The sequence below is a fragment of the Acanthisitta chloris genome, unplaced genomic scaffold, assembly GCF_000695815.1.
Source record: "Acanthisitta chloris isolate BGI_N310 unplaced genomic scaffold, ASM69581v1 scaffold5446, whole genome shotgun sequence".
Lineage (NCBI taxonomy): Eukaryota > Metazoa > Chordata > Aves > Passeriformes > Acanthisittidae > Acanthisitta > Acanthisitta chloris.
In genome coordinates this window covers 56870-84628 of record NW_008679698.1, presented here as the reverse complement: position 1 = coordinate 84628, position 27759 = coordinate 56870, and the positions used below count along the sequence as shown (strand labels likewise).

The window sequence follows — 27759 nt, the reverse complement described above, 5'->3', positions numbered from 1 at the left end:
TTGTTTTTCTGCTGAGTGTCCCAGCAAATTAGCAGGGCTGTGCTTTAATTAGCCAGTGCTTCTAGTGGAGATTTAATCCTTGTGTCTTCTGTCTTAATTACAGAGGCCTGACATTTATTTTTACATTTTTTGCATCTATCAGGATGAACAGACACAAAATTATGCTTCACATTTTCTTGGCATCACAACTAATTTGAATGAAAACTCAAGAGTCTTAAGTTAGGGCAAAATCTATAAATCTAAACTTTTCATCCATGCAACTGTTGGTGTTTCACAACTGAAGAATCCAACAGGTTCTCTTGTGTGGCAAAAGTTTCATTTTCTCTGATATACCCCAAGCAATAGGTAGACATGAAACCAACTTTCTGGGCAAAATCCAGCATCTGATTACAGGTATACATTGATTTCTCTTTAAGTCCTGCAGAAAGCTCAAAGCTAGAAGTGCTTGGTATCAAACCAAGGTTTTATAAGGTAATCAAAAGGGAAAAACTGGATCTTTTTCCAAGACCTGCACCCGACACACACCATTATTATGAGTGCCCAGAGAGCAGATGACTCCTCTCAGCCTTCAGAGGAGGGAGCATGGGTCAGCAAACATCTGTTGAGGAGACAACTTGCCCATGGAAGTGGTGGAATCACAATCCCTGGAAGTGTTCAGAACGTGTGGGGATTAGTCTAGTGGTGAATATGGCAGTGGTGGGTTAATGGTTGGACTCAGTCTCCGAGGTCTTTTCCAACCTAAACAATTCCATGATCCTGTATTTCACCTGCAGTTCCTCTTTTTTTTTTTTTTTTCAGGCAGGGCTGTTTTAGAGGGATTACTATGGGGTTTTTATAAACTTTACCCAATCTAAGTCCTACTCCTGAAATCCTCATGTTTGCAGCCTGTCAAACTCTTCATCGATTCCACATAACTGGGCAGAGGGCAACTCAGACCCTGGCTCTGAGAGAAGGTCCCAGAAACATAGAGACTGCCCCCCCAATTCTTTAAGGACATTCATCTGGGGCCTGAACTCCAGCTTCAGCTTTTCAATGCCATGTCCAATGACTTCTCATCAGCAGCTTTCCATCAAGAGTAGGGGGGAGAGAGACTGTCACGTTTTCTGCTTTGCTTTTCCTTTTATTCAACTGAAATACCAGTTAAATACATTTCTGCAAGTGCAAACACATCCTGGGTGAGTGGAGTGGAACAGAATTGCACTGTTCAGCTGGAGATAAAGCCCAACAAAGTCTCTGAGGGCTTTGGGCAGGCAAAGCTTGGCAGAAGCAACTGTTTTGCTCCAGCTCCCAAGTCATACCTCCTATGTGGTGGAGGAAGCTAAAGATAGCTAAAATAAATCACTTGGGCACTTAAACATGCAGGAAATTAAGGGATTTTTCTTTCAGAGGGCTGAGCTGGAAATGCAGCGGATGGGAAAACCCTTGGAGGAGTGATCCAAGTACTGTCAGAGAGGCTTTTTGAGTGCAGAGCTGCCAGTGATGTGCACACAACTCCTGCCAGCTGGAGTGGAGGACAGATGTTTGCAGCAGCAGAATTCACACAATGATGATCACTTCTGCCAACAGATTCAGCCTTTATAAAACCATTTCCAATTCTTCAGCTTCAGCACACCCCAGTGTGAGTCTGTGCAGGCAGAGCCAAGCAGTAGGTTAAGTGAAGGCTGAGGACATCATGCACAGATGTCCATCCATCTAGGTAGTTGTCTTGAGGTCCTACCTCCAGCTAAACTTGCAGGTAGCTCATTAACCTTAAGTTCTCCTTGTGCTCATCTTATTCTCCCCTTTCCCAAGCAGATCTGCCAGTGCAACAGGTAAAGCAGCTGTCTCCTATCCCAAGCCTGATAGGATGTGTCATCAGAAAACAGCCTCTCAATCACATGTGCTTACACCTCCTCTCCAGAGCTCTGTTTTGGGAATATGCTGATGCAACTATTTCATCATTTTCCCTCTAGTCCAACATGAATATTTCTGTTTGGCTCAGATTTGAAGTGCTAGGGGTGTTTTCAGAGTCTTTAATGGCTATGTGCTGCGTAATGGAGCTCCCTTTGGTCTCTAGTTGCTCTTTGTCCAGCAATGGGGCAGCCAGAGGTAAAACTTGTTCTAAATTTGGTATTAAAAGCAGGCAAAAACCTAGTTTTGCAACTTGGCCAAAACTGAGAAGCTTGGTTTGCTGGTTCACCTGTGTGCCTGCTTCTCCAACTCTAACAGCTGCTCAGCAGGTCTGGAAAGATGTTTTTTCATCAGGGGAAAACTGAATGATCACATGGGTTAAGTGGGACATGAAACACAATCTCCAAGGACCCCAAACCAAACCGTGTATGGGGAGAAATGAGGCTATGTGAAGGGATGGTGCAAGAGGAGCATTGACCCATTACCATCTCAGGGCTGAGGTTTACACAGGTGCATCTCCAGAGTTATGTTACCTCAGGCCTGAGGTGTACAGAGGGGGAAAACCCTCAAGCCCAACAGTACATTAAACCTAACCAAATCTTCCTGGAAAATCCCACTAGACATATGGCTGCAGTGTTCAACCCTTCCCTTTTTTCCAGTGTACACCCTTCCACCACATTTCTTCCTTCCAGGGTTTGTTCCCAAGGCATTGTGCTTACCATGAGCCAGATGGGGAAAGGCACCTTGCGAAGGATGTGGGAGCTGTCGGAGGTGACCGACTGGACACCAGCACACCACAGGATGGAGTACAGCCAGGGCTCGTTCACCGTGTAGAGATTCACACTGAGGTTTGCCATGGTGTAGTCCCTGCGAGGAGACAGACTAGATGAGATGCAAGACCCCCCCCAAACCTCATACCCTCATCTCCCAGAGGAGTGCTCATGCCATCAAACCTCAGCTGTAATCACAGGTAGATTTATTGGGTTTGAGTTGCATGAAATACGGTTTTTAACAGGGCATGATCCCTTCATGAGCAACCCAAGGGCACTGCAATCCAGTGGTTTGAACTCCAGAGACTTCTTCACTTCTTGGCTGCTGTCTCACCCAAGCCACAAAACATCTCAGAACATTCCCCGTGAATGATGGACATGGCGTGTTTTTGTAACAACCACCTCATCACATTGATGTAAAATTAGCATCTGGCTCAGACACCTGTAACATTTCATAGGCAATTTATTTAATTAAAATCTGACAGACCTTTTCCAACATCAATTCCTACAACTTCCATGCCCTTGTTTTGGGGACTGTTGCAGAGTTACACAGTGTTCCAGTCTCCTGAGGTCATTTACCAAGAAGCTAAAACAGCAAGCTGGGATACAGGGGCTGCAGTGGACTCCCTGGTACCTAGATATTTGCATAAATTGCTCTGTTTCTTTATCTATGAAGCAGAAGCATCAGCCATCTCCTTCACATGAACAGCACAGATTAATCCTGGCAATTTAACATTTGCAAAACACTTCGATGTGGGAAGGCCACAAGATGTGGACATCTCAAAGCTCACAACAGGATCAAGGTGCTACAGAGGGATGCTCAAGGGCAGAAGTGGTTGGAGCAATGTTACATCCAGGTGCAGATTTTGGGGAGGATTGAGAACTGTATTAAACCAGGACTGCAGCAAGGTTTGGGGACCACAAGATGTTCAGGGTTCAAGAAACACTCAGGTGGCAGGTCAGGAGATAGCTGAGGTGAGACTGATGAGAGACTGGGGCTGATGAGCTGGGATAGATGAGTGAGTTGGCACAGGGGCCTGTCCATGAGGTGAAGCAAACAGGTAAGGAGAAAAACAAGTAGGAATTATCCTGCAGGTAAAGCAGAGACTTGGTTTTAAGGGCAATTTAAGACCAACTGCTGGCAGCTAGGGGAAGACACCACCCTTCAAGGTTCAAATATAGGCTGGACCAGAGGAGCCCCATGCTGTGCCAGTCTCATTAGAGAGATGATCAGTCTGAATAGCTGATACAGGACAGGAATGAAATGGGTGAATTCTCTGCAAAGAGAAAATTCTGAAAGCATATCCAGACTTTAGACTACTCAAAATTCTGTGTTAGCAACTCTAAGTGCAGCCAAACAGAAGCAAAGGGCAGCTGCTAATGAGAATGGAACAGCACTCAGAGGGACTCAGTGTGAAAAGCCTTCACTTTTCCCCAGAGCTGAGACTGTAATAAGAATCAGCCAATTCAGACATTTGTATTTCAAAGAGCATCATCATATACTGAATTAGCATGTAGAGATGTTAGAGGCAGCTGTGCACTCCCAGGAACAGCCTGGATTCTGGATGATGGGCAGGGAAAAGCTTGCACAGCTCAAGCTTTCATGAGCAAGTCCATCTGAAAAGCTATCTCTGTGCAGATAGGACATCCTGGGATGCTCAGGAAAGGATTCTGCTGGACCAGGGATGCATGTGGGCTATCTCAAAGTGGCCAAGCAGGGCTGTACCTGACATCCTCGTTCGTGACCTTGGTGTACCGCAGGTTGAGCTTTATGATGCCCTTCTCCCTCATGCGCTCTGCATCCAGCTTGAGGCCAGATGTCTGCTGGAAACCTGGGGCAATCTGTCTGACCAGCTGCCTCTCCATGTCTGGCAGCCACATCACCTGTGGAGGGAGTGAGACAGAGGACAGGCAATGGTGAAGGTGGTTCCCAAATCTGGTAACACAAGGCAGCTTTGCAGACAGTCAGTGTGGACACCAGGCCAAAAGCAAAATGACATGAGACACTGCCTTGTTTGCCATACAGATTCTCTAGGAGACAATTCCAGCCTCCCACATCTCTAATCAAATGTATTTCAGGATTATCCTTGAGCCCAAGGACTGTAATGCACGAAATCTTAGAGGTGAAGAAGGTTGAGATAAAAAGGGATCAGGCCAAAGGCTCATGAGAGGAGACATGGTATGTCCTTGAAAACCTGTCCTCCCTGCTCAGTTCAGGGCATAGAGAGAACTAAGGACATGTGGACAGTGCAGGCAGGATGCAGGGGAGAAGCCTCCTGTGATCCCATGGCTAAGACTAGTTTTATTCATCCTCTTTTATCTACTCCCACCCAGGGCAAGGATTTCCCTAAATTCACACCATGCTGTGAAAGTGTGTTGAATCAATTGCTCTTAACATGCTTAGCTGCCAGGTGTAAAACGGATCACAGAATGGTTTGGGTAGAAAGGGACCTTTAAAAGTCACCTCATTTCAACCCCTGGCTATGGGCAGGGACACCTTCCTCTAGACCAGGTTGCTCCAAGCCTGATCTTAACTCAGTGACACTCGTCTACCAAACCATCAGAGCAGCACAGAAGCACCATATCCATTTTCAGTAGGGAACCAAAAACCTAAGTGAGAAATACCACTTCAAAACTCCACATCCATATTTTGACTATATTTCTCCTGCTCTTCATCTCCATTGTGGCCTTCCAGTACTTAAAGGGGCATATAAAAAAAGGGAGAATTAGTTTCTGCACACCCAAGGAGAACCTCTCCTGTCTCAGTGTATGACCACTGCTTTCCACCCTCCTGACATGCAGCTCAGTGAAGAGCTTCAGTTCAACTTCTCAACAATTTCCTTGTACATACTGGGGAGATCTCACAGCAGCTCTCTAAAGTATTTTCTTTGCCAGGATAAAGAGACTCCATTCCCTCAGCCATTCTGCCTATGTCCAGCCTCTGACCAGCTTAGTGGCCTCTGCAGGACTTGCCCCAGTTTATCAAAACCTATCCTGTACTGTACAATGCGGTCCAGAAAGCAAATCCTATCCTGAGCTGCATCACCAGCAAGTGAGGGGGGAAATCCTGCATCTCTGCTCTAGGCAGTTGAGACCCACCTGCAGTGCTGCCTCCAGCTCTGGAGCACCAACAGCAGAAGGACAAGGAGCTGCTGGAAGAGGTCATGGAGATGCTCTGAGGGCTGGAGCTGTAGAAGAGAAGGCTCCAGGGAGCCCTTAGAGCCTCTGCCAGTGCCTAAAGGGGCTCCAAGAGAGCTGGAGAGGGACTTGGGACCAGGGTCTGGAGGGACAGGACAAGGGGGAATGGCATCCCACTGCCAGAGGGCAGGGTTGGATGGGATATTGGAAAGGAATCACCTGTGAGGGTGATGAGGCAGTGGCACAGGTTGCCCAGAGAAGCTGTGGCTGCCCCATCTCTAGGAGTTTTCGAGGGCAAGTTGGATGGGGCTTGGAGCAACCTGGTCTAGTGGAAGGTGTCCCTGTCCGCGGCAGGGGGATGGAATGAGATGGTCTTTAAGGTTCATTCCAACACAAACCAGTCTGGGATTCTGTGATTGCTGAGTAAGGGGAATTATCACATCCCTCCATCTACCAGTCATAGCAACATTAGTATAGCTCCAGGTGCTATGAAGGATTTAGGAAAACCCTAAGGAAGGCAACATCACCAACCCCTCCAGGACTCACAGCCTGTTGCCGAATTCCTGATGCCAGGATGGTTTCCAGGGTGATGTTGATGTAACTGCTGTAGTAGGGATGAGCTGATGGCAGGTTCTGGAAGTTCAGGATGAGCGATGTGTTATCCTTAATGACCTCTAGCATATCTTCCAGCTTACAGACTGACTGGTTAGCAGCTTCCAAGTAGTCAGACCTTGAGAGAGACCCAACTGTCCAGAAAGGGTCGTTCTGAAGACAAAGCACATCCCAGTATTACTTCCATGAAGTCCAGACTCCCAGTACAGGTGAAGACCCTTTTCCCTCCCACCTTGCAGCAGCACAGCATGCTGACAGCTACTCTTGATGACCATCTTACACTCTGCTCAAGTGTTTCTTTGTATCTAAGGGGAGGTAACAGATCCTTCCTGAAAGGAAGGTGTGCTGGATAGGTTACCCCATTTTCAGGGGAAGAGCAAAGCTATAGGGCAATAATTTGATTTTCCAAGGTAGTAAGCTAAAAGTGTACTTTCTTACACTGTGTACACAATCACCAAGGATTCTTCAGGATCCAAAACTAAAAAAGACCAGCTATTATATGACTAAGAGTGATCAGACAGGAGCTATGGGCTGTTGGAAGATATGGGCTCCTGATTTAAGGACATTCAGGAATGACTGCTTCAAAGTACATCCCATTCCAGATGATGTCTTGGCCCTCCTCAACTGGCAAGCAGCACATTTCCTGCTTCCCCACAACATCTGCAAGCCAAGCAAGTCTCTGTGCAGCTCAGAGATCCCTATCACACCTCCAGCCCAGCTAGGATCAGAACTTCAGCAGTGAAGTTATGGTGGTTTCAGGCTTGCACCAGACAAGCACCCAAAGTATCTGCAACTGGTCCCTGAGCTTGTATTGCTGCAGCAGCACTTCAGCAAGCCATGATCAAGCTTCAATGAGCATGCCCAAGTGCTGCTGCCCTCCTTCCACACCACAGCTAGTGTTCTCCATGAAGGTTATGGCCACTGGCCAGAGAGCAGCTTGGCAAGAAGAAATCCCACCTGCAACCTTGATTGCACACTGAAGGACAGGTCAAGCCCATCCCACAGCAATTCTTTCTCTGGACTTCAAAGGCTGAATTTCTGATTTTTCCTTTGTAAAGATGGTTGTCTCCAGAAGTAAATTCAAGAAAAAGGAACAGCATATAACATGTTGTCTTTTCTGTCCTCTTTATAATCATGTTCACCCTCCTGGGGGTCTGGAAGTTCTTTGTGGTGACAACCAGGCATTAAAGACCCTTCTTCCAGGTGGTAGAAGAGGCACAGAAAGACAGTAAGTCTTTTAGACCAAATCTAAGCTTAGTAGAGACAGACCTAAATGTGCTTCATGGACGCTTGGTCTAGCTGCACTTCAGACCACACCACCAAGGAGATAGATCAACACCTTTCCACCTCAAAGGGGTGTCTATCCCACAGCCATGGCTCCAGGACACCCTCTCCATGGTACGCACCCGCAGGAACCACTCTCCAGCATTGAGCTTTTCCAGGTCAGTCCAATTGAACATGGAAGAGTGCTCGTAGGCCCTGTCTGGAAACACTTCTTCCACATTTGTTGTTCTCCTGAGGGTCTTGTCATGCATCAGAAATGGCACTCCATCATAGCTGCAGAGATAACCAGAGGCCCTGTTACAGGTGGAGATGCACACCCATGCACACAGCCTGTTCCCCCTCCAGCCTCTCTCATGGCTTCACATCACAATTTTTGTGAAGATCCCAACCAGCTTAACACATCTCCAAGGTCACTTGAGATGAGGTGCACCCAGAGGAAATCTTAGACATGTCTTAAATATCTGCTAGATGCTGGCAGTCATTCATACATTGACATAACCCTATCCATCCCTTCCTCCTCTCCACTACTCCCCACAAAAACTTCTAGTATCAAACTCAGGTAGCCTGGACAAGAACACCCACCCTCGATGCTCCTGCTAACCAAAGGTTTCTCAGCACCTGTAGCTTCACAAAACATCAGAGGCTTTCCTGGATGTACAGACACACACAGACTATCCACAAACTGTTCACAGCAGATGATGAGTGAGATCTTCAAAGGCTCTGAGAGTACATGTGAACATTAAGTTCACAAGCTTTCAGCAAGATGCAAAGGTTCCAAACTACCAAAATGGCTCTGAAATGGCCTTTTTCAATTGAAAATTGGTTTCAGGGAACTGCCATGCCCACATGAGCTGTTGAGTTCATGCATCTGGAAGAAAACTCACCTGTCAGATGAAACTGAACAGCCAAACGCATGCTCTGGGGGTTTAATTCAGATATTACAGAATAATGGTTGTGGGAAAGGTAGAAAAACCTCTTTAATCTTTCCTTCACTAGATCTTTCTGTGACTAGATCAGTGGTAACACCATACAGAGCAATAATGGTTTCTATCAAGGGCATGGAGGCAGCTGTCTACACTCAGAAATCACAACAAACCCAGGGCAGGCAGCCCGATAACAGTGATATTTTCCAAAGCAAGGAGCACATCTTCATAACAGAAGACTCAGATAAGGTCTGGAAAGGGGATGGGGTTGAAATTCAAATTCCATTTGAATTAACAGACAACCCAGAGCACTCATTCCCCAAGGGCTAGAGGGAAAATTAAACCCCATATTAGATGGTACAAGAAACTTTGCCTCAGCTTTCCCATTGCCTGCACAAGTACCTTATCACAAAGGTCATGGGCATCTTTATTTGCTATTTCTAGCATGTGCTGTGCCAACTACTTCCCCCTCAGCCCAAAGCTGACACAGCAATCCCATGCTCAGTACCACACCATGCTGCTGCAATCAGAAGGGGTTTTAATAAATACAGTTAAAAAAGAAGAAAGAAAGGAAATATGCTAAGCAACTGCAGAATGAAGAGTGTGGAGTGTTTAAAGGACACAGGAGCTCAAGCCTTAACATCTCATAGAAGAACATCACCAGACACCATGAAGCCTTAACCACAGCGTGGAAAACCTATAAGGCACTTAACATTTGCTCCCTCCCTTCCAACCCTTCCCATCACAGAGTCACTCAACACCACTCAAGGTTAACCAGAAGGTGTTAGCACGCATAGGTTTGAAAGAATAATTCAGAGACAGGAACTGGAGCTTTAGAAGAGATGTGGGAGGAAATAGAAGAGAGAAGAACATGCAGTGATTCACAGAATCAGTCAGGTTGGAAAAAACCTCTGAGATCAAGTCCAACCTATGACCTAACACCACCATGTGAACTAGATCATGGCACTAAATGCCATGTCCAGTCTTTTCTTAAACACCTCCAGAGATGGTGACTCCACCACCTCCCTGGGCAGCACATTCCAGTGTCTAATCACCCTTTCTGGGAAGAAGTTCCTCCTGATGTCCAACCTAAACCTCCCCTGCTGCAGCTTGAGGCTGTTTCATCTTGTCCTGTCCCTTGTTCCCTGGGAGCAGAGCCTGATCCCCACCTGGCTGAGCCTCCTGTCAAGGAGTTGTAGTGAGGGAGAAGGTTCCCCCTTACCCTCCTTTTCTCCAGGCTGAGCCCTCCCAGCTCCCTCAGCCCTTCCTCGTGCTCCAGACCCCTCTCCACCTGCGTTGCCCTTCTCTAGACACGGTCCAGTCCCTCAATGTCTTTCTTGGAGTGAAGGGCACAGAACTGGACACAGTACTTGGCAATGATGGCTCCCAACTGGTTTAATCTACTGCCATAGCATGAACTCATCTTTATCATGGAATCTCATAATAGTTTGGGTTGGAAGGGACCTTAAAGCTCAACTCATTCCAACCCCCTGCCATGGGAAGGGACACCTTCCACTAGACCAGGTTGCTTGAGACTATGTCCTCTTGACCTGTCACTTATACCTGGGAGCAGAGCCTGACCCCACCTGGCTACAACCTCCTGTCACAGAGCTGTAGAGAGTAATAAGGTCACCCCCTGAGCCTCCTTTTCTCCAGGCTGAGCCCCTCCAGCTCCCTCAGCTTCTCCTCATAGGATTTATACTCCAGCCCCTTTCCCAACTCCATTCCCTTCTCTGGACTCACTCCAGGACCTCAATGTCCTACTAGTTGTGAGGGGCCCAGAGCTGGACACAGGACTCAAGGTGCCTCACCAGTGCCGAGTACAGAGGGACAATTACTTCCCTAGTCCTGCTGGCTGCACTATTTCTGGTACAAGCCAGGATTCCATTGGACTTCTTGAGCACTTGAGCACACTGCTGGCTCATGTTCAGGTGCTGCGGACCAGCACCTCCAGATCCTTCTCCACTGGTCATGATTCCATGTTCCTGCTGCTTGAAGCAAAGTTGGCTTTACAAGCAGGGCCACCAGGTTTGGGGTGTGTAATATGCAGGGAGCAGGACACACTGGGGCTGAGTGCATGTCCAAGCAGCCCACCCATGGCTGATATGTGCCTAGGAGAATATGAAAACATTCCAGTGGGATGTTCCGGAAGACATCCCAGGTGGGATGGACCCATCCAGCCACAGGCATAGAGAATATCTTTCAAAGGGATAAAGAGCAATGGGTATTATGCCACAAAGGCTTCCCAAAGGTGTTGCCAGCTGCACTGATACCTCAACTTTTCAGTTTGGAAGTCAATGGAATTCTCTTTCTCTAAAGACACTTGAGTGTCTCAGAGAAGGCTCAGGCAACTGGGCCATCAAGGGCATTGTTTAAGCTACAGATGCTTGGAGTGCTCAATGTGGAAAGCTCTTGGAGCTTTTCCAGCTCTCCTCCTCCCAAAAATCCACCTTTCTCCTTGGTCAGTGTTAATGGAAGCAACTGATTCAGCCACATGAGCCAAGTGCTCATCTGTGAGCTGAACAGACAAGTACTTGTCACTTCACCACAGTTCATGAACTAATTCTGGAAAGAACAAGAATCATGTAACATACATCCTGATTCACACTTTATTCTTCCACAATGACCTTCCACTCCCCTATGGGAAAAAATTCCTTTAGTTTTTAAATCATTTTCTTTCAAAAAATATGCAGAGTAAAGCAATTAACAATTAAACTTCAGAAGTCCATCTTCCACCAGGCAAAAATATCTTCCCATCAACACAAACCCCCAAGGCTCTCAGGACAAAAAATATCTGCTTTGAGTCTTTCTTGTGTTTATAACTGGACCTGAGACAAACTGAGGAATCACCAGTAGTAGGTATTACTGCTCCCTCATGCAAGCTCTGCCATTTTGCACTTCTACAACTCATGCAAACCAAAACACAGCTCAGAAAAGGAACAAGAATCTGAAGGAATTACCAAACTCTTGGAACAAAGCATAGTTGCTAGAAAAAGCCTCTCTAAATCCTCTTTAAATTTGGCTTGTCAACATCTGCCAGCAAGGAATGACTTTTTGACAGTCAAGAGTGTCACCAAGTTCCTCCTTCCCACAGCATTAATGCCATGTGAGGGAAAGGAGGAAGGGATTACTCCTGGGCTGCTCCAGTCTTGTGACAGCTTTTCAAGGCTCGTAAAGGCCCTCCTGAGGACTTGGAGTGCAATGAAGTGAATTTGGGCTCTCCACTCTCTGCACCTTGGACATCCCAGACAAGTCACATTTAAGCAGTTCTGTCTCTTCCCAAGTCCAGATAACTCCTAGCCATGCCAGAATCCACGTGCTGTGTCTCACTGTACTAAAACAAGCTCTGGGATAAACTGCAGCCTTCCTGCAAGTGAAGATTAGTTCCATGACAAAGAGATCCAGGTTCCTGCATCTGGACAACTTCACCTTTCACCATCATCTCAGTGAAACAATTAGTAGCATCTGTGCATTACAAATGGAGACAGACAGGAGTTATTGGATCACATTCCAATGGGAAAACGCAGTAGCAACCAGATACACCAGATTGGAAAGATCCACCAGCATGGCTTGGCCCATCCACAGACAATGCCAGACTAAGCAGCACATTGATTTACCTCAATACAACATCAGCTTGGACTCCATATATCTTCTGCTCCACTGCCTTCTGGAAGGACATCAGAGTGTTTTCTGGTGCCAACTGTGGGGAAAAAATTAAATAAAGCAATGAGAGATTAGCAGTATGTAGCAAATTTACAAAGCAGTGTCAGGGAGGATGCTGGGAGGAAGGTTTGGAGATATTAGGGAGACAAAACAATGTTGTTTAGCAGATTACACTGGAGCACCAGCATCCCACAGGCAGAACTGCATCTCATTGAGGGTTGAAGGAGACCAATGCATTTACTTCACTAGTCTCTCTCACACAGAGAGTTCCATGCAGAGTTATCATCACCTGCAACACCAGAAACATGACTAGCTCAAGGGATGGTGCAAAATCAGTGCAGGAGTGGTTTGCTCACCAGTGTGGTCCCCCAGACAGTGGCTTGCTGGAGATCCCCAAATGTTTGGGGATTGTTAGTGTGATGTCAATTCTCTATCCACAGGTTACATCTAGAGCTCTCTAAACCACCTTAACACCTCTTCATTCTCCTCCTTTTCTGTACAGTGATTCCAATGCCATTAAAGACAGGAGAAAGGCCACAAAGCAGATTATCCACACCATGAAGAACAACCAGATCATACATTCTGTACCACACATTTTATTTCCACATCTACTCATTCAATAAAGTAATCTATTAGTCTAAAAATCAGATGATTGCTCTAATAACGAGTTAGTTTTAACAACATTTAATAACCTTTTTTCTAATTCAGTAAGTTCCATCAAGACACAAGGAGCTTTCACAATCCATAATTTTCAAGATTTACTCAGGGTTTGGAAGGAGGAATAATTAAGAGCAAAGGCTTAATTGCAGCATTCAAGGAAGATGCACAATAAATATAAAAACTTGTTCAAGCATTTAAGGTGTCTCTAAGTGTCATTTATTTCCCTCTAAGCTGATCACTTTACACTCTCAGGTCAGCAAAGCTTTGGGGTAAAATAATCAGAGCAAATGTCAGCAGCAACCTTCACATAGCTCTGGTATCTCACTGCTGAATTCCTCTGGCTCAAGGCACACATCAATACAAGTTCATTTTGATGTTTGTTCAACAGAGGCAACATAGAGGCACATTATCTGCCTAAAAAAGCTCCCAATCAAAGCCTGACTTGTTCAGGAGAAGACAGAGGCAACACTCCCATCAGAGTCTTGCACAGTCCAGTGCTGGGTCACCCAAGGTCGATCTGAAAGAGCTTTTTGCTAGACATGTCTGATGCTCTGAGCTGTCAGCAGAGAGCAGCAGTCACAAAGCCCTGAAGGACCCATCCAGAGTTGCTCTCATCCCCTTGGGTTGCTTTCAGCATCTCAGGTTTTCCTTCCCAAGTAGCTCAGGTTTCCACAGGATAACCCTGCAAGGTGATCCTCTCTCTACAGCATAATGCTCAATATTTGCTTCTGGGAGATTGCTAGAAAATCAAGTGAGTTGTCTTCCAAAGAGAAACAGCTGAGCTAGAGAAACCCAAGGGCAATGCAAGACAACCAGCTGGTCAGGAAGGGTTGCTGGGTAGATGCAATGCAAGTCCCAGCTCAAGATGTGACACCATGTCAAGCGGTGACTGTACCCACACCCCTAGAAAGCACCTCTGCTCTGGAGACAGGATGAGAAAGCTGGGGTTGTTCAGCCTGGAGAAGAGAAGGCTCCAGGGAGACCTTAGAGCCCCTTTCAGTACCTAAAGTGGTTCTGAGGAGACCTCATTACAACCTTCCAGTACCTAAAGGGGGCTTAGAATAAAGGAGAGCACATTTTACACAGGCAGATAGTGACAGGACTAGGGGGAATGGCTTCCCACTGCCAGAGGGTAGAGATAGATGGGATACTGGGAAGAAATTCTTCCCTGAGAGGGTGGTGAGGCACTGCCCTGAGAAGCTGTGGCTGCCTCATCCCTGGAAGTGTTCAAGGCCAGGGCTGGAATGAGATGAGCTTTAAGGTCCCTTCCAACCCAAACCGTCCTGTGATTCTGTGATTCTAAGCCTTGAGGCAAAGACACCGGCTCCTTGTGAGCATGTGGTGGGTAAGTTCCCAACCTGGCCAGAGTCAGTCACCCTGATATAAATAATTGCCTCTTCAAATGAGTCCATCATTGATGCAGAAAACTGTCCTGTCCAGTTCCTAAACCTCTCAGTCAATCCTAGCCTTGAGGGAACTGAACAAGCCACTCACACCCATGACACAACCCAGTAAAGATCAACCAGAAACAAAACAAGCCAGAAAAACAAATTTAAGCTTATCCCCTAGACACTGCCTATTCCCAAAGGTTTTCCTGGCACCACTCTGGAGGCAGAATTCCTCTGTACCAGGAGTTCATATACCCTGCAGTGTGAGGGGGTTTTGTGAGAAGAGAGAATCTGAGATCCAGGTATTTCCATCATCCCAGCCCCTATTCCGCCAAGAGGAGAGAGCTGAAGTCCCAAATTCAGCATGTTTAAGGCAGAGATGCATTCAAGTGGGACAGCTGGAATTACTTGCTGAGATTAGTGTTATTTTTTTAAAAGGTCTTAGAGCAAAACAACAATAACTAAATAAATGCAGAATCTTTCTGCTTGTATTTCTATCTGTCTCCCTCCAGTTTCCTCCTGGATACAATATATTCAGTCATATTATGTCTAAAACCTAAATCCAGGTTTGCAACAATGGATACAATCAATTTCTTAAAGAAAGCAGTGCTGAAGGAAAAGAAACCTTGGGGTAAAAATCACTGATTTCAGTCCAAAACTCCTCTCTTATATAAACTATGCTCATGTCAAAGACAGACAGACCCTGGGCAGGGTTTCTGCTCTGTGCCCTTGCTTTGACAGACTCATCCCATGCAAAAATCAAGCAACTATTCATTTCTTTCTGCTGCAGAGAGACACAGCAAGTAATTTCTAGAATATTACCCACAAATGAGTGCATTTTGACTACTTTTGTGCTCAGAAATCCACTGCAAATGTGTTCCAAATGCAGACAAGAGCTTAGGATCTTAATGAAGATTACGAAAGTGTGTTAGTTAGAGCTGGACACCAGCACATTGTATTTTTCCCTAAATTAACCAGGACTTAAAATAAATCACAGTATGTTGTGGAGGTTAACAAAGAAGCTTGGACAGAAGAACTGAATTTTATTCCAAGCTTACTGCAGCCATTACACACCTCTGGCTGGGCTAGTGGAAGCTGTCCTTACCATGTCAGGAGGTTGGAATGGCATGGTCTTTGAGGTCCCTTCCAACCCAAACCAGTCTGGGATACTGCGATTATGCACTGAGATGCACTAAAGGATCTGATCTTTGATTCATCACCAAGCTTTAAGGATATTTTCTTGCCCTTTTTTCTTGTCTTTTTGGAAACATGAGCATCATTCTAACATTTCTTTTAAAATTTTCCCTCTGATCTCTCCTTTCCAGTATTAATCTGTAACAGGACAAAAAACCACAAGACATGATTAGGGTGATACCTAAAAAATTGAATTTTCCTTTGTGTAAAATTATGTCCTTAGGAAGTTCCCTGTATTTGGCTTAGTGTGAGATTTGCCAGGACATTGCATTTTAGCATTAGTGTCCCCTCATGCCAGGTCACTACAAGGCAGTAACAATTCTGGTTAAAACAGAAAATAAAACGTATTTTTAATCCTCAGGAATTCGAGGTATTTTAGTGAGAATCCATAACTAACCCTGCCCATGGCAGGGGGTTGGAACTAGATGGTCTTCAAGGTCCCTTCCAACTCAAACCAGTCTGTGATTCTATGATCTAACCTTCGAGGAAATAGCTCAACTAGACTGAGAGGAAGTGGAAAAGCACAAAACAGAGAAAAAAAAAAGCCTTGGACAACAGAATAAACTCATAAGCAAAAGCCATTAGGGATTTAATAACTAGATCCAGGAGATGAGACCTCATTATTGTACTGCACACACAAAAAAAGCTGAAGCTTGATTTAATGAAAGAGTACCTAACCTGACACAGATTTATTTCCATGAGCATAAGCCTTTCTCCAAGCTTGACAGAAGATGCTAATTGGGATTGTTTGCTCTGACTGATTGAGCCAGCAGACAGGTTAACTGGCCTCATTTTTAATATGTGCATAAGGCATCCAGCAACCCAAATGCCTCCTGATCTCAGCAGCACAAGCAGTACAGACAAAAGCTCTTCAGAGCCCTGAAAGAAACAGAGCCACTCCAAACAGATAGTGGCAATGTTTTGGTACCCAGAGTACTCACTCAGTCCTGCCAGACAGGCAAAGCGACTTGCTTCAGGCTCAATCTGTGTCTGCCTGCACAGCAAGTCACATTAGTCTTGCTTCAGGAGATTTGAAGGCAAATATTGCATCACTTTTTATCATCTCCAGTCTCACTAGATCTAGTTTCACCTCAAGTCCCAAACTCCCAAAGTCTGCAGAGTTTTGATCTTGACATATTTGATCTCTGGTGGAAGTTGTCCCCACTCATGGCAAGAGAGCTGGAACTGCATGATCTTCAAGGTCCTTTCCAACCCAAACCAGTCTGTGATTCTATGATATTGCCCAAGGGAGGATGTCTGTGTCCTACAGTCTTATCTCCAGACTCCTCCCTAGGCTGTTTCATGCTCCCCAGCTCCACTTGGCCATTTCTCCAAACTAAACCTACACGCAGTTGGGCTCAACAGCAAAAGTACAGCAAGCAGCCCTGTGAAACAAGACCTTACTAGCAGAAATGTCTTCTGTCAAGGCTTAAAACCATTCATGCCAAAGCAGATATGACCTAGTACAACCTAAGGACTTGCACTGCAGGTGGAGCTCTTCAAACTCAAGGTGACACTTGACATAGTGAAAAGCTAGGTATAGATGGAAGTACAGAAGGATGTTTTGACCATTCTGGCCCTCATCTTTCTCATCCCTCCTCAGCTTTGCCATCCAAGAACACTCACTTCATATACAGCAAAGACAAAGTAGTTGGATAAACCTGCTGCCAACTCATCATGGGACATGCAGACTATGGTTTGGAGGGTAGAACAAGGCTGGATCTTGATTCTCATGGGATTCAGAGCAAACCATGTGCTGCTAACACACAACCAGCTCTGTGTACCATGGAATGGTGAAGGGGAGTGATGTGCTCTGCTAAACAACCCCTGGACAGAGCTCAACATGCAGCACTAAACATCCTTCACCACTGCTCAACCTCTGCAATCCTCTGCACCCTAACATGCAATCAGCGTCTTCCCAGATGGGTTTATTCCATACTACAAGAAGTGTTTGCTGGCTCCAAGGAAGAACATGAAGCAAAGCCAAGGACCAAGTCTCTGCTGGGAGTCTTGCTCCAGGTAAGGTTTATTCAAACTATATGGAAGACAGAAGGAATTTGTTTGCTATTTGGTTTCTTCAGAAGGCTGTGGGGGGCACGCAGATCTGGGAACCCCCCAGGAAGAAAATCTCCCAATAGGGTTTGTGATTTCCTGCCATGCAGCAGCACACAAAGCCCATGTTCTCACTTGGCTGCTTCTGGCCTTCATGGTTGGTACAAACTCAGTGGGACAGCAAAAATCATTTAGCATGGCCAGAACTTCATGCCACCACCCACAGAGGCATCACAGTTAAAAACAGTGATGTAAATGAAGCTGGAATTTCAAGGGGCTGCTTAGAGAGAAAACATGAGAAATAAAGAGAAATAAAATAAAATACTTGAGTCATGACAGGTGTTTATCTCACCCAGTGCATACCCCTGAACTTGGAGAGGAGCTCAAGCACACTCCAGTCTACCCAATAGGTTCCAACAGCCTGGAGAGACCTTTTTTTCTGCTTTGAATGACAGGAAAATGTTAGCTGGATGCCTTAAAAAATTATTTGCAAGGCCAGTGCCTATACTACAATACACTATCTTGTCTGAAGTCAATCAGTCAGCAGAGAGACATGGATGTGTGACCATTCAACAGACCTAGACACAAAAGTACCCAAACTAGACACCTAAACAACACCCCAGGACAGCTTTGGACCAGACAACCATAAAAGGTCTCTTCCAACCCAAACTATTCTATGATTCTATGACTGTGCCCAAGCCAACATGTTCTATCTGCAGTCTGGACATGTCCAGAAACCTTGGAGATGAAAGGATTATATGATTATGATTCCAAGGTCTACCCAGAGGCAGAGGAATGTTTCATCATCTCACCCAGCCTTATGCTGATCTGCAGTGCAAAAGCACAGTGCAGATGTCTGGGGTCAGCACAGCTTGATTTTTTTGCAGACTGCCACATACTTGAGGCATTTTGCTGAGTGTAACCACTGCTGGTGAAGTCCTGCAAAGGAGATGAAGGCTGAGCTACAAGCTCTAACACAATAGTATAAGAAACTACTGTTTTAGCTCAAGGACCAAGCCTGAAAAGCAAAAAAATAACAAAACTAGCAGCTAAGAGAATGCAATAGCACAAAGCAGCCTGAGCAAGACAAAGATTGCCCTTTGGTTTGTGAGGCATCTACAACATCTGAGGTGTGACTTGACTCTGGGTTCATGCACTGCTCTACTACCACAGTAATTCAATCAGGAAGAGTGCCTGGAAGATATATTTGCCATATATATTCTCTGGAGAGCAGCCTGGAGACCAGCAGATCTGGCAGCATCATTGACACAGGTGGAAGAGTCAGACCACATAGTTCTAATCATGTGAGACTACTTACCATTGGGGCTCCACGGTGACCTATGATGACTGGCTTTGGTCCCAGAGCCTTCTTCTCCATTATGCAAGGGGATGAGATGGTGAGGGGGACGAGGTAAAGTGCAACTACAACTGCAAGGTATGCAGTGAACATCAGCATCTGAGAAGCTGAGATGGAAAGACAGAGAGAGAGAGCTGGTCAAAATGTTGGTCCTGACCTCCTCAGCACAGGAGCAACATCAAGACACCTTCATCCTCCTCCATAGGAGAGACAGGTCTACAGCTGTTGCCTCTGGTATAGCAGCAAAGCCCTGTGTTTAGGGAAAAACATATTCTAGTTTAAAGAAAAAAATCTCAAGTCCTGAGGGAGGTTTTCACTTCATTTTCTATTGAGGAAACAAAGAGTTAAGTGAATTGCTTAAACTCTCAGCAATGTAGCCTAAAACATTGATGATTTTCTACCCTTTGGGTGGGACAGCACCAAATTTTGCCCTGACAGCAGAAATAGATCACCAGGTACACATTTCTAACTATAAGCCATGGTACCACATCAGTACATTTAATATCACTTGTGTTTATATTGGTGGTTCACCAACACCAACGTATCAGCCAGGGTAAAGCCACTTTTAATTGCTTCTGTGTTAAAATCTGTGGCAGTCACAACTGAGTTCATTTGTAATGATGTTTTGCTGATTAAGCTGATGTTTAAGTAAATTCCTGGGTTGTGATGGGGCCAGATGAGCAGTCCTGCCTCCCACATCACCCACCTCCAACTATCAGTGACTTCCCACAAAGTCCGAGCTGTCTGGGAATCTTTGGAAGGTGCTGACAGTGAAACAGAAACAGCCCTTCTACCCAACAGATGTGTATTCCTTATGAAGAACAACAACTTTGAACTCTTGAGCTATTGGGAGTCATTTGAAACCACAGATGTTTTTTTTTTTTTAGCAAATATTTTTTAAATTTGAATTTAAATTTTAAATTTTTAAATAATATTTTAGTATTATTTATTTTGCAAACTCATTTAGGCTTTGGAACTCAAAAGTGATTAACCTCCAAAAGTGATTTAAAAAACCCTTTAAAACTAGTATTTGCAAAGGATGCAAGATGGAGAAGGTGGTGGGATTTTTAAGGGAAGGCCAAAAGAGCCCAGCTCTGTTCCTGACCACAACTGATCTGGTTTCACACATAATTAGGCTCCTTTTATCTTCCAGCATCTAATAACCTCATTCAAACATGTTCCTACAAGCCAGAAACTTTGCCAGTGAATTTCTCCTCTTCTCTGGGAGAGATGTCAATCACCCACGAAGCACTCAAGGAACTGAATGGCATCTTGCTAAGTGAGCTCATGCTGTGTCCTGCACCTTAAAAGTACAGTGCTCTGTGTGTCACAAGCATCAAAAGCTCCAGATGGACACAGGATGTGATCCTGACCCAATTCCTGCTCACCCTGGGAACACCAGGCTTGAAAAAATCATAAGCAGAGCTCAGGCTGTGCAAAGAACCTGGTGCTGCAGTTTAGGGATTAGATAGCTTGGATTCAGACTAAAGCCCCACATGAAATTCATGGACTCCCACATATCTAGATCATTGGACTGCAGCCACAAGGAAAGGATGCCCCAGCATGGGTCACAGACCATCTTAATGAAGAGCTGAAGACCTCACCTCATGCCTATGTAGCAACCAAGACCATGCACAAAACCCCCTGGAATTAAATACCAGCATGAAACACAAAGTACATCCTGCTCAACTCAAGGTTGGATGGTCTATATGGAAGAAGCTTTCCTGGAGACCAACCAAGGCAACCAAGCAGGACAGATAAATTTCCCACTCTCCACAACAGGACAACACCACCACCATGATTTAGGTGGAAGCCTTCCTTCTCCACCCCTCCTGCTCTTAGAGACCACTCCAGCCTAGTCTGGGCTCCCATAAGAGCATGTGTCTCACTCATGTTTGCTACTTGAGGCTATCAGGGATGCTTTTACAGGCTGAGAAAGTTGGGGCTGTTCAGCCTGGAGAAGAGAAGGTTGTGTCGTGACCTCATAGCAACCTTCCAGTACCTGAAGGAAGCTGGAGAGGGACTCTGCATCACGAATGTAGTGATAGGGTAAGGGGGAATGGGTTCAAGCTGAAAAGGGAAATTTAGGTTAGATAGGAAGAAATTCTTTACTGTGAGGGTGGTGAGACACTGGCACAGCTGAGAGAGAAACAAGAAAAAAAGAGAAATAAGGAAAAAAAAGAGAAACAAGATTAAAAAAGAGAAACAATAAAAAAAGGAAAATAATTAAAAGCCATTTTTTTGGGAACTCAGCTGCAAGAGAAAAAGGATGAAGAATTCAGAAGGAGCCTTATTGGCACATTTACGAATGAAGGCAGAACAATTCTTTCTTAAAGGTCTTTCTGCATAGCAAAATCTTTCCATCCTTCAGACATCGTTTCCTCATCCTTAACTCCCACTTCTTGGAAGTCTTTTGCAAGTGCTGCCAAATCCTTCCAGGGCTTGATTTTTACTGCAGGTTAAATAGCAATTAAGATAACTATTTTTCTGGAGCTGGCAGGAATGTCTGAGAACATCCATGGATACCTTGGAGAAAACCACTTCTGAGGGTGTAGAAGGATCAAATTATTCCACAATAAAACCAGGAGAAACAGCTCAGAAGAGCCTTGGCAAGGAGATGGGACAGGGGAGATACACAGAAGAGCTTATTTCAACAGACACATCCGCCTACAAGAAGAGCTCAGCATGTCCTTCACTGCTCTGCTCCCCAGAGAGCATCCACACCCCCAGCATGGCTGAGCTGAACCCTGGGAAGGAACCAGCACTGCCTCCTGCCAGCTGGCTCCCAACCAGAGGACCCCAACAGCCGCTCCCCAGCCCCCAATGACCATGCAAGGACAGGAGAGGTACTCACTGGCTTTCTCTGTCCGTGCAAACTGCCCTGCTACCAACCATGACAGTGCTGTGACTGCTGCCAGGGCTCCTATATGCAAGAAAGGGGCTGTGGCCTGCAGGACACAACAACAGGAGACAAAAATGTGATTAAAACCACCCCAGCACCAGGCAAATCATAGATCTTGCAAGTTCCATGAGGCATCAGAGTGCTCTATTTCCAGTTGAAGTCCACATTGTGCCTACATCAAGCTCCTGAAGCTGTTTTGGTCATAGCTTCTTCTAAACAGGGTAGATTCAGCCTGTGTCCCAGGCAACAAGACACATGCTAGAGAAGGCAGGAGACCCCCATCCAGTGCCTAAAGGGGCTCCAAGAAAGCTGGAGAAGGACTTTGGACAAGGGTCTGGAGGGACAGCACAAGGGACAATGGCTTCCCACTGCCAGAGGGCAGGGTTACATGGGATACTAGGAAGGAATTTTTCCCTGTGAGGGTGGTGAGGCACTGGCACAGGTTGCCCAGAGAAGCTGTGACTGCCTCATCCCTGGAAGTGTTCCAGGTCAGGTTGGATGGGGCTTGGAGCAATCTGATCTTGTGGAAGGTGGCCCTGCCCATGGCAGGGGGTGGAACTGGATAAGCTTTAAGATCCCTTCCAACCCACTGTTCTATAAATCTCCAAGCACGCTGGACTGTGTATCATCATGGTGTATCATCATGGTGCATCACCACGAGAGAAAGTTGGAGATGCATCATCTGAGTCATGCTTCTGCTCTCCAATTGCCTGTCTAAACTTGTAACAAAAAGCAATAAAAGAGAAGGACTTCTGAGAAATGTTAGTCACTGGTGTGAATGCCATTTCCACCTCCTGTATTTGCATATATTTGCATACTCCCAAATATACATCAGTGATCATCAGTACAATCTCTTAAGCCTTTCATGGGCAAAACATTTTTGGACTCTTTTTATGAAGAAGAGGCAAAAAAAGGAACAGAGCAGGTCCATCGAGAAATTTACAGTTCGTAAGTATTTGCCTCTTCTATAGCACTGAGGCATATCACAAGTCTTTCTCAGAACAGCACCAGAGCACACAAGTTAAATTTATATATGTCTAAACACAGTAGATGTGCAACGTGAAAAGTAACCCAGAGTCCTCTTCCCATAGGATTGGGAAGAGTCTGGGACTGGATACCAATGTTCCCAAGAGCAGGAATTGCAAATTGGCCTCTCCCTCCAGCAACTCTGAGTCACACCAGCCTCAGTATTTTCCACCTCAAATTCTGCAGCCAAGCTCTGGTTAGAGTTTAAAGGAAAGAGCCCAGGAGATGGAGACAAAGTGATATCATGGCCCTGGGGACTCCATGGAAGTTTTCTCATTGTCAAGATTTCAATATTGGGACTGACAAACATCAAGACTGAGTTTCTTACCACAGAAAGCCACAAAATCCCTGGCATTTAGCTACACTATTCCTTTCTCCACTCAGAGAATCATCCTTGCAGACTTACTTGCAGTGAAATAAATACCATGTCCCACTCGTCGTCCCAAAGCTGTGCTATGGATGACATGGTCACCACAGTAGTTATCAAGGTTGTCACCAGGCCAATCTGCAACAAATCATAGAGTATTTACAGCCTGAAATCTATATTTTTTACAGATTTTTACAAATTTACAGATTGAGAAATGGAGAGAGAAAAGTTTTGCATGTAATAAAAGGCCTAAAACAACCAGGGGAAAGAGGTTGGACTTATGTGCTGTCCCTCACTCAATTTAACTGTCCACCACTTGGATGGGGCTTGGAGTAACCCAGTCTAGTGGAAGGTGTCCCTGCCCATAGCAGGGGGGTTGGAACTAGATGGCATTTAAGGTCCCTTCCAACTCAAACCAATCTAGGATACTAGTCCAGGATTCTGTTTAGACAATAAACCTTGAACACCCCCAACAGACAACAAACATTGCACTTCAGTAGAGTGAACATATTTGTAAGCAAGGCTGTGTTTGCATCCCCATTACAAAGCAATCATCTTGAGATGTTTCAAGCTCAACTTTGGGCATGGATGTGACTTCACCTGGGTCTGAAATTGCAACAACTGTACAGTCAGCATCCAGGATAGCAGAGGAGTTATAGCAGACACTGCAGCTTGAGAAAGGATTCTGGATGAGACAGTGGTTGAATTGAGATGGCAGACCAAGACCCAGCAGCCACCTCCAGCAGCCTCCCTCTCCTTTCACATAGAAGCACTCAGAAGTCTAAGCAAAGCAATCAGAATGAAAATGTGACCTCCATTTTCAAGGTAAAAAGTTCAAACCACCAAGAATTGCCACTGAAACAATTCCACTGTAAAGTCTGAAAATTTGAGCTGTCTGTCAAGAAATAATAATGCATCATTCCCTGCCTCTGTCTGGTGTCTCAGTCCCTGCTGTTCTGCATCCTGATTCAAAGGATGCTGCTGCTGCTTTATACCTCAGTCTCATGTACTGTCTAGATTCAAAATCTGTGTGGTAGACTTGGGCAGAAAAGGCCAACTGATACACAGCAATGAACTCATCATCTCAGATGCATCTCTCGACCCATTTCACATTTACTTAATACCGTAGACAAACAAATAAAATCCCACGTTCCCAATGTTTACAGAAATCACTTTTGTACATACTGACACGGTATCTCTTTCTAGTTTAGCCTCAGTTCCCTCCTGCTGTTCCTCACCCAGACACCCACAGACAGACCTGTCAACAGCACAAGGTGTCCACAGGAACTGGGCCTCCAGTTTCCAGGGTATATGAACAAACCACATGGGACAGCAGAAGAGACCAAAAATCCAGCAGCCCCAGGATGAACTGGATCCCTGGGCTAAGAGGTTGCATTCAAACCATCTGCTAACACAAACCAACCCAATTCTGCATATCCAGGTAAGGCTGGGATTTGCTTGCCTATTTAAGACACCCCCAGTGACCTGTGGTGGTCAGACATGCTCTTTGAAGACATTGCCTCATTAGGGACTCTGAAACAACAAAGCACAAAGCAATGCATGTGCACAGTTGCACTTGGCCATGGGGCTGTGAATGCAGTAGTTATCTGCTCCCTCATGCTGGGTCAGGCCCCTGAGCCACCCACACCAGCGTGTAACACCAGCACACAACCCAGACTGAGTCTGCTTTTCAACCATTTTGTATCCCCCAAAGCTGAACTCCAAATTCAACAGCAACAAAAGACTTTGTCAACAAGAGTTCTTCAGCACAGCCCTAATTCCCCCACAGTGGTTGCCCTGTGTGGCACAGAGGTGTCAGAATACAAACAAATCTGTGTTCCACCCTTCCCTCCTCCCATCAGCTCTGATTTATTGCTTCTTAGCCTCCTCCATCCATCTCTAACTTGGCTTAAAATCCTCAGCTCTTTTTACAGACTTACAGGAGCAAACTAGAAGGAATCCTGTGGTTTGCACATATCAGCCTTTCCCACACACTTTAATCTATATTTGAAGGTAATTCAGTTGCAGGGGAAAATATTAACTCATTCCTGGCTCTTATCTCAAACTCCTTAAAAAGCTGAGGGATCTGTGGGGAAGGGAAGAGACAGAGCAACACATCTGAGTTGTGATGAAAGGTGGGTTTCTTTGTAAGAAGGGAAGGAAGGGTGGGGTTCCATAAGGTAGAACTGACTGATCTCCACCAACACATTCCTCTTCTGGACTTACTCATCTAAACCCACCAGCCAGCTGGAGTGTCTGAAAAATACCATTTCCCCTGATGAAGAAACATATGTTAGACTCAAGAATTGACAATTTATTTTGCAGCAGCAGTCAGACAGTCTCTGTCCTCTCTTGGACTGCATCCCCTTCTCCTGAGGAAGCATAACTTCTATCATTTCTAAGAAAAAAAAGAAAGGGCAGGGAAGTCTCTGCTCCCTCTGTCCTGAGGTGAGACATCTGTTCAGGCTCTGATCCTGCAAGACCTTGTCATGTGCAGAACAACCAGTTTCAGGAGGAGCTGTGTATCAGCAGATTCAGGACTGGTCCCTTCATTACCCATTAGCAATTTGCCAGTTACAACTGAATTCTGCCAACCCATGAACTTCCCCTCCCTACATATTCTTCCTCTCCCCTTCTGTGCTCCAAACACCAGATCTGCATCCTCTCATGTTTCACAGCAATGCTTTCCAGACTGCTTTTCATACACATCAGGATCTCTGTGGGTCCCAGCACACCTCAACCTATACATTGCACACCCCTAGTTTTAACACATCTTCTCCCAAGGCTTTTGCAGTCAGTTCCTCCAAGCACATTCTGAAGTTTCATGTCTGCTCAGCTCCTCCTCCAGGGCTGGGTTTAACACAAAAAGAAGCCCCAGAAGGGGGCTCTAATGACCTGGTGCTTCTCCATCTCTACAAGTAGGCCCTCTGTCAGCAGGGACCCCAAAGCATTTCATCAAATTCTTTGTCCCCAGGCTTTGACAGCCCCTCCTGAACAATTTGTTCAGTCCTCTGAGATGAGGACACCTGCACCACAGACATTTTATGCTCTTCCTGAAGAGACAATGACAGCAAGTGCCACATACACCACCTGCTCCTTAGCCTCCTGCGTTATTGAGATCCTGCTCACTGTGAAGCTGAGGAGAGCCATTTACCTTGTGAAGCCAGTGCAGGTTCATTTGCTGTCCCACAGCTATGTGACATAGTGCTAGTATCTGAGAGGAAGAAACCAAGAGTCAGACAGAGGCACATCACAAGCTTGAAGTGTTTGAACATGCAGGAACACACGACCATCCAAGGAGATAACCAAACACACCAGGGCAGCCAGCAGGGCTTGTGTGAGGGTGTTTCAGCAAATGCTACCTAGCTTAATTGTACAAACAGATCCTCTCCAAAGCCAAGGATGTGGAGGAAAAGACTTTGACCTTCAAGATGCAGGGAGTTGAGTCTGGCCCATGGGTAGACAGCTCCTGGGACTGCAGGAAGCAGTGCCTACATGTGACCAGGTACCACACACTACCTGAATGGACACCACCTTGAGGGTCCCAACACCCTGAGATGAGGGGAAACAACTTGCACTTGTGTCTAGCAGAGACATCAAAGTGAAAACAGGGCCATACTAAGGAAAAAACCTGTATTTCTCCTCAGGTCAACTGCAACATTGGTATCAGGGTATCTGTCTTGATCATCCAAGGTAAAATTTTTCACTTTCCATTTATTTGAGGCAAGGTAAAGCTAAGAGAAAGAATGAGAGAAAAATCACTTCTGAAAGGAAAAGTCCTCAACACACAAACCTCTAAGAAACAGCATTCTATTTTACTCACCAGTAACACTGTAATGTAGGTGAAGCCAGCAGCAGTTGTCACAAGTATTGGAATGGACCAGTCACTCCAATATCCCATTCTGTTATATAAAAACCTGGAAGATAAGTATGAAGCACAGATTAAGATGGGATTCAACACCATAACAGCTTCACTAGGATTAGACAAAACTTGAGAAAATGGGTCTCTCCATCCTCTTTCTACAGATGAGTCTAAGGCAGGAAAAAGCACAAGTTACTTTGAAACAAACCGCAGTGTTTGTGCTTTGATCCCTCAAGGGAAATTAACTCTGTTAAAAGGAATTGGACACAGCAACAATTTTACATGGGAAAAAAACCCAATCATACAAGACCAGAGACTGAGTTTGCTGAAAAATATTCTCTATGTACAAGAGAAAAGTATCTCCATGTGAAGTGGTGTTTGCCTAAACAACAGATCCAATCTGTCCCATGAAATTCTTCCCCGGGAAGGTGGAGAGACACTGGCACAGGTTGCCCAGAGAAGCTGTGACTGCCCCATCCCTGGAAGTGTTCAAGGCCATGTTGGATGAGGTTTGGAGCAACCTGGTCTAAGTGGAAGATGTCCCTGCCCGTGGCAGGGGGTGAGACTGGATGATCCCTAGGTCCCTTCCAACCCAATCCATTCCATGATTCTATGAATTGGCGTCAGGACTTCCCAAAATGGGGCTGACTAGAGGAACTGCGTATTTTTGA

At 45.5% G+C, this 27759-nt stretch overlaps 1 protein-coding gene across 1 annotated transcript in view; it reads right to left on the bottom strand.

Annotated features, from left to right (window-relative positions):
• Positions 1 to 27759, bottom strand: part of GDPD5 (glycerophosphodiester phosphodiesterase domain containing 5) — a gene marked incomplete at its 5' end in the record, with an annotated part of 43128 nt that overhangs the window by 8888 nt on the left and 6481 nt on the right. Inside the window, 10 exons of the mRNA XM_009077403.1 lie at positions 2610 to 2757; positions 4387 to 4544; positions 6345 to 6563; positions 7817 to 7967; positions 12235 to 12317; positions 18893 to 19038; positions 21786 to 21879; positions 23266 to 23364; positions 26381 to 26440; positions 27050 to 27143. Of these exons, the coding sequence (XP_009075651.1) occupies positions 2610 to 2757; positions 4387 to 4544; positions 6345 to 6563; positions 7817 to 7967; positions 12235 to 12317; positions 18893 to 19038; positions 21786 to 21879; positions 23266 to 23364; positions 26381 to 26440; positions 27050 to 27143 (1252 nt within the window). The remainder of the gene's footprint in view (positions 1 to 2609; positions 2758 to 4386; positions 4545 to 6344; positions 6564 to 7816; positions 7968 to 12234; positions 12318 to 18892; positions 19039 to 21785; positions 21880 to 23265; positions 23365 to 26380; positions 26441 to 27049; positions 27144 to 27759) is intronic.